This window comes from Nicotiana sylvestris, chromosome 1 (genome assembly GCF_000393655.2).
Source record: "Nicotiana sylvestris chromosome 1, ASM39365v2, whole genome shotgun sequence".
NCBI lineage: Eukaryota > Viridiplantae > Streptophyta > Magnoliopsida > Solanales > Solanaceae > Nicotiana > Nicotiana sylvestris.
In genome coordinates, this window is record NC_091057.1 from 22,194,205 (window position 1) to 22,201,679 (window position 7,475).

At 33.8% G+C, this 7,475-nt stretch overlaps 1 protein-coding gene across 1 annotated transcript; it reads right to left on the reverse strand.

The window, feature by feature from the left end:
• Positions 1-6,890: 6,890 nt before the first annotated feature.
• LOC104222714 (uncharacterized protein At4g14450, chloroplastic-like) lies at positions 6,891-7,238 on the reverse strand. Its single transcript, XM_009773987.2, has one exon. It carries the CDS (start codon positions 7,236-7,238, stop codon positions 6,891-6,893), a length of 348 nt encoding a protein of 115 aa, XP_009772289.1.
• Between the last annotated feature and the right edge of the window lie 237 nt (positions 7,239-7,475).

The following is a 7,475-nucleotide window of genomic DNA, read 5'->3' on the forward strand; positions in this document are numbered from 1 at the left end:
AAGATTGATAGCAGGGTTAAAACGTATCAACTGCCTTCAACCATTTGCACGACATAGGGAGACATTAATTAACTCGAGCATGTATATCACAAAACGTATTCAAACAACAAGTAAAATAACAATCGATCACATAGAGGAGCTTATGGGGACAGAACAGAATTAAAGGAAAAATGACAGAAAAATCAAGCAAATTAAACTAACATGTAAACAAATACAAATAACACACAAACAGAAGGAAAGAAAGGGAAATTTACCTCTTGAAACTTAAAAACAAAATGAACCCATGCTCGAACTGGACTCGACCCTTTTTGAGGTCGAATGGACTTTAATCGGAGTGTTCTCGACTGAGGCCACTTCGATTAAGGTCTATTAGACCCCAACCTGCTATTGATTTGGACGGACCCCCATGGATTCGATTTTTTAGGGTTCTTGCACTTAGATCTGCGGTTCGAATAGTTCTACCTAGATTTGAACGAAACTAAAGTTGATTAGGGTATGAGGGATGTTAGGGGAGTGACTGGGGTGATTTTGGGACTCATCAGGTTACTTAGGGTTTTGGCTCGAATCTTTGATTGAAGATTCAAGCACCCTGGAGGTGATTCGAAGTTAAGTGGCCGGGGTTTTATGTTCAGGGTGGCGTATAGGTCCAGTGGTGTAGCTAGGGTAGTCATCGGCGTCCTTGCCGCCGGGTTTACGTTGAAAGGGAACCAGGGCGGCTGCTAGGGTTTCGAGGGGTTTGGGACCCTTTCTAAGAGAGACGCAGGAACAGGGTGAGGTGTTTGGATAGGGGGCGGGGTAAAAGGGTTAGGTTTATATATGAATTAGGGGTTTAAATCCTGGCTGTTGGATCAGGTGAGATTGATGGCCAGGATCTATTCACAGGAAGGGGACGACGTCGTTTGGGTGAAGTGGTGGGTGAGACCGGGTGTGGGAATGGATCGGGTCAGGTTAACGGGTCTAGGGGAGGGCCTGGATCCGTTGGATAAATGGGGTTGGACGGCTTAGATCAGACTGCCTGAAACGGCGTCGTTGAGGTTTAATAAGCGGCCTAATCGGGACCGTTCATTTGAATCAGATCAACGGCTCACACGGGGACGCGGATACGGCGTCGTTTGGGACCGTGCCTGGGCTTGGACTGGGTTGGGGTAATTGATTTGGGCCTGACTTCCATTTATATTTTTACCCTATCCGAGTTCTTTTCATTTTTTCACAACTCTTTTCTTTTTCTTTAATTATCAAAAATTGAACAAAACTCCTAAATAAATTGAAAAATCAAAAAAAAATAAAAATTACACACATATTATTTAAAACCTATAATAATTAACACGCAAATTAACAAACAAAACAAAAAAATCACTCAATGTCCAGAAATACACATGCATATATTTTTTGATTTTCTTTTAACCGATTTATGGTTAATTAATCTCTAGATGTACCATTAATTCCTAAATGCATGCAACATGTGTTTTTTTTTGTATTTTTGTTTACGGACAGAACAATTATCAAAATGTCACGCATATTCTCAAAATTGTACACCAAGGAAAATTATTTTATTTTGAATTTTTGGGAGTAATTCTCATATGGAGCAAAAATCACGTGCTTACACGTATTACGAAGTTCCTCGAGGTCTTAAGCCATTGAACGAGACGCTAATTTTTGAAACGACAGGTCGGGTCGTTACACCAGTGTTCGACTTGTTGATGCATTGGCAGTCACCATTGGAACATCCTGGTTCCCATTATCTTTAGTCATTTCTGTAAATGAATGATACAAGCAAACGTTAAAATCACATAGATTTTAATCTCCAACAGGGTAAAAAATCACAAAGCTTTTAAACTCCAAAACACAAATACAGAATACAAATTTAAATTCCTTAAGCTTGTTAGTAAACTGTATTTGTAAACTAATTCTGGAAAAGATAAAACAACATAAACAGAAATATAAACGAAACAAAAATTAATCTGAGCCCACTGAATTCACAGTGTTTCCTTAAGGAATTTAATCCCCTCCTAGTACCTAAGGTTATGGATTATTTTCTCCCAAGAACGAATTACATACTGGTGTAGTGATACTTCTAACCCTAGTGTTTCAGCGAACACAAAGTTCAGTAATAAATCACATTTACTGTTGCTTTCTTTAAAGTTAAAACAATGCAGAAGAAGGAAGAGAAACTCAGAAAATAGTATGGAAAATCTGAGAGAATGGACTTGTATTTATAACCAATGTGGGCTGAAATCTGAAGAGGTGCAACTCTTCAGAATGATTGTTAATGCAAAACGGCCACAACATAAATGTCATAACATAAATGACTATTTACTCAACAATAAAGAGAGAAAATTGAAGAGGGTAGTTAATTTTCTGTTACCAAAACAGAAAACGAAAAAATGGAAATGGTTGGATTTTAATATTAATATTCTCTAATTTAATATTAATATTTTATTATTAAAATGGAACAAATTTGGTCCAAAAAATTAATTAATCAATCAATCATTTAACCAAATCCGAAGCCGAAGCCGAGCCGAGCGAGCGGCGACTACGACGGCGCGGACTTGCCTTCTTCTCAAATCTTTAAGAGCTAGAAGAAGATCAATTACTTATTAAAAACCTTTTACTCTTCCAATATGAGACAATGTCCCTTTGCCAAGGGGGAAAACTTAAAATTTTACTTAAAAATTTCAGTTCTCTCCATTTCCCATTCACCCTATTTTAAGCTTCATTAATGCTTAAAACCCCAACAATAACTAATTACCTACTAACTATAGTATACTTAAATAAGCGGGACCCACAGCTCTCAACATTAGTTAACATAGTTTCCTTCTTAAAATGAAAAAAGATATGCCAGTAGTAGACACTCATAAATTAGTGGGGTAAAAAACACTACTAGAAATTCGGTAAAAACCGACCAAGGTCAACCGACCAATTTTGGCCGGTCAAAAACCGACCAGAGTCGGTCGATTTTTCAAAATATTTTATTTTTTAAATTTTTGTATGAAACTGACCAACTTTGGTCAGTTTTCTTTGGGGTAAAAATGCGGGAAACTATTTTTGAGTCCTGCAAAATTTATTTTTCAAGAAACCCACCAATTTTGGTCGGTTTTTCATTTAAAATTATTATTAAAAAACCAACCGAAATCGGTCAGTTAAGTCGGCCGGTCATTTTAAAAAACCAACCGAATATGTTGGTAATTTTATTTTTAATAAAACCGACCGACTCTGGTCGGTTATTTTCGTACGAAAATACAATTAAAGAGTATAAATAAAATAAAAAACAGTCTTAAAACAAGATGCACCAATGGTCTAGTGGTAGAATAGTATCCTGCCATAGTACAGACCCCGGTTCGATTCCCAGATGGTGCATTTTTTAATTACATAATTAAAATACTGATCGACTTTGGTGGGAAAAAACCGACCAACTTTGGTCGATTTTTTCGGTAATGTTTTTTAAAATTTCATTGACCAATCAAAGTTGGTCGATAATTTCCGACCAACTTTGGTCGGTATGCCCTTCCGACCTTCAAAATATCGACCACACGTTAATGGTCGTGTTTTGGATGGTTATTGGCCATTACTGACCTACTTTAATCGTTTTTACGGGTTTTTTCGAATTTCTAGTAGTGAAAACGGGATCTTTATCCAAATAGCCGGTCATATTCATTGTTTACTTTTTTCAGTCATACATAAATTATACATTCATTATACACATATAATACAAAAGTTATGTATATATTATATCTCCATCGACTATTTTTAGTTTAAGCGGTTGGGGTGCGACTATTTGGATTAATTAACCACATCACATCGTGGGCCAGCAAGTAGATAGGCCAATACCATTCCCGAAAGACAAGTCAAACCTGCACAAAATTAAACTACAAAAAATATTGGTAACTTTCTTCTAAAAGAGTCATATCCCCACATATTATTATTATTATTATTATTATTATAATTATAATAATAATAATAATAATAATAATAATAACAATAACAATAATAATAATAATAATAATAATAATAATAATAATAATAATAATAATAAAGTATCAATAATATTAACACTCTAATAATATTTCGTGAAAATGACATCTAATACTTTTCTAGTGTATTGACGTTGAATGGATTATTTTAGGAATAAAAAAAGAGGATCATTTTTTGAAGGGATTGTGTTTTCTTGTTTGCGTTATAAACCATTCAAAATCGAACCAAATTTCTCAATTAATGCTAATAATTTATTTGGCCGGTTTATGCAGCCTAGACTTGGAATGTTTTAGCTGTTGAATCTATTACCTCATCTCCTCTCTTACTATTCTTTTCCATATTTTCAAGCAAGTTGTAAAGATGTGGAAACAACACAGTCACACTTTATAGAATGTAATCTTTTAATCAATTATAAAAATTAAAAAAAAGGAGGTAATATTATAATTGTTCTCTCGTATTAATAATCTTCTTTTAAAAAATGATTAATAATGTATAAAAGGTAATCTTGAATTGCATTAGAACTAGATATATCATTTATATTAAATTTCAAATTATACTAGAAATAATTAATTTAAGTTATGCGGATTGACAATTTATAGATTTTCTGCGTTGTTACCATGTTAAATTGACCGACAATAACAAATAATTTACTCTCCATTGCAAATATAGTTATAGATGTTCCACATATCAATTCAAAAGACTTGTCTTCTTTCTTTAACTAAATCCTTTTTTTCCCTTCAAGTTTATGGTCAAGAAAAAAAACATATAGTATTAGAGAGAGAAACGTTGGTCTGAAATGAACTTAATCGAGGAAATATAATTGGTTTAATTTTTATAGCGAGCCTCTTTGAAATTACATCCCTACCTCTCGTCTAACTCAAGTTGTCCCGTTCCTTTAGCAGTTAAAGTGGCTCTTTTCAAGAAGTAAGATCATATCTGTAGGAGTATGTTACGAGCAGAAGTTCTTTTGCTAGTGGAAGTAAGAGTAGCAAGGTTAGGACCACATATAAATATAATAAAGGGTTCGAAAGAAATTAGATTCCATAGAAGTTTTGTCCGGTTGGGAAAGCCAGAACTCTTATAAACCAGCTTGATAAAAGGTAGTGGTAGGGACAGTCTCAGTACCACTGAAAGTGCGATAGTCCTTCAAGCAAGGGACTTGGGCATACAAAGTCCTTACTCGTGTTCCACCAACAACTCACATATCGTATAGAGCTTTTTCCTATTCTTTCCGCATAGACTTGCTTCACACTTGTGTCAAAGGCCAGTTTAATTTTACTCAAGAGTAAGAATGATAAACCATTTCGCAAGCTTGAATCCCTATAAAAAGTTTGTCCCAATAATTTAGCCTGTAAAGAAAAAAAGCGGGATAGAAGTTAAGTAATTTTAATTTGTTTTATAATAATAATAACAATATTATTATTATTATTATTATTATTATTATTATTATTATTATTATTATTATTATTATTATTATTATGACTCCTCCAATAGCAAATTACTGAGATATTAATTCATGATATTGGATTTCCGAATTGTGATCTCTTAAATAATAAGGGGACAAAAGATACGTATCCAGAAATAAAATAAACAAGAAACAATAAGACGTGTTGTAAGTATAACATTTGAGTGAAAGGAAAAAAAGCAAAAAGGTGTATAAAGATGTAATCATCATTTACAATCATCCAAAGTGGACGCCCTTTTAGTTTTTGTTTTCTATACTTTCCATCACTATAGGAGGGGCCCCATTGTAGAAGATAGTAATTTTATTTATTTATTTGTGTATGTTATTCTTGCGAGAGAGATCGTCCTAATCTTTTTTTATCGTTTTAATTTTATCTGATTATATTCGAAAAGATCAAAACATGATTATTGGATTAGTTCATATATAGATAAAAAAAAAAAATGGAGCCTTTTTTATTCTAGTGGCAAAATTGGGACTCTTTAGATTGTATTTGATATGATGGAAGTTTTTATTTTCGTGAGAAATATTTTTGATCATTTGATGAATATACTCGATGTTTGGTTGCAAGTGAAAAATATTTAATCAAATTCGTGAATATTATTTGATGAAATTCACTTGCACCCGGCCATCGAATTCTTTAGCACTCAAACATTGCCCAACAAGGAAATTGACCTTGTATCATTGCCCAATGGAATTTAATAAAAGGATTTAAATACAACACCAAAATCCTACAGGGGTCAGAACAAGCGGAATGAAATTCAAATAATTTGAAATTCAATGTATAAGAGATCCGCTATTCTACCTTATCCATTCAAATTTCATATCCTACTACCTTTATCTCTTTGTAATTAAAAAACATGCAGGCGGATCTATAATTTAAATTATATGGGTTTAATCTTTTAAAATTTAATATTGAACTTATTTTAATTTTAAAGTTATCAATTCATATTTATTATTTTTGATAATTTTTTACGAATATATTTGCATTTCACGTCGAAATGAATTCAATTGAACTCGTTATTAGTATATTTCGTGTGCCCCTACCACCTAAGCTAAGGGGTGTTAATTGACAGTTTTTTCGTTGAAAAATTATACGGTATAGAAATCAACATATTTCTTTATGCATAATACTATATATTCAATCCCCGACATTTACCTTTATTTTATTTTTTTTCATTTCCACTCATTTCTACTAAATAATGCAACTAATCATTCACATTAGTTGCATTAAAATTAGACAACACATCACAAAAGAGAAAAAAAATGAGAAGAGCTGAAACTTTCCTTAATCAGTATTCGTAACTTGTTAACAATCTAATTATACAAATTCTTCATCCTAATAACAAAAAAAAAAAAAATTATCGACAATTCGTTTATAAAAAGCTAAAATCAGATCTATGTATATTTCAACAGCTAAAATTAAGACATTCAGATTTTTTAAATCTATCAAAATTCACCGTCTATTACTGGTTCCTGTACACACAAACTGAAACAACGGAGCCGCCGGTTCATGACAAAACGGCGCCGCAGGATGTTGCCATTTCTTAAACACCGTTTTTACCGGCTTCTCCGGTAACTCTTTCTTCACCCCCTCTTTATTATTATTACTCGAATTAGAGAAACGATTAATCGCTGATTTCAGGTTATCAGGAGAAGTCGGAGAAGTAATCAACGGCGATAAAAGCGGTATCGCGACGTTCCAATCGGACGCGCGGTTGATTTGAATTGATGCCGGCGCTCGGAGCTGTAACCGGCTAGGATTCCGACGGTCACCGGTGGAAGTACGGTGGTTGTTTGACATGATTGGATCGGAGATTTGTGTTAGGGAAGAGAAAGTTAGGGATTGAGAGAGGAGGATTGTGTGAATGCGAAGGAGAGAAGGGAGGGGCGTTTATATAAGGGGCATGTGGAGAACACGTGGATGTGGAGAGAGATTCAGTCAATGGTCAAAGAAAGAGCCAGAGAAATTTATGTTGCTTTTATTAAAGCAGCTCGGCTTTGAGCTGGCTATATTCACTTGCTATTTATTACGGGTCGA

What these genes read in the sequence shown, in the direction of transcription:
- LOC104222714 (XM_009773987.2), bottom strand. Translation starts at nt 7,238, where the DNA reads ATGTCAAACAACCACCGTACTTCCACCGGTGACCGTCGGAATCCTAGC.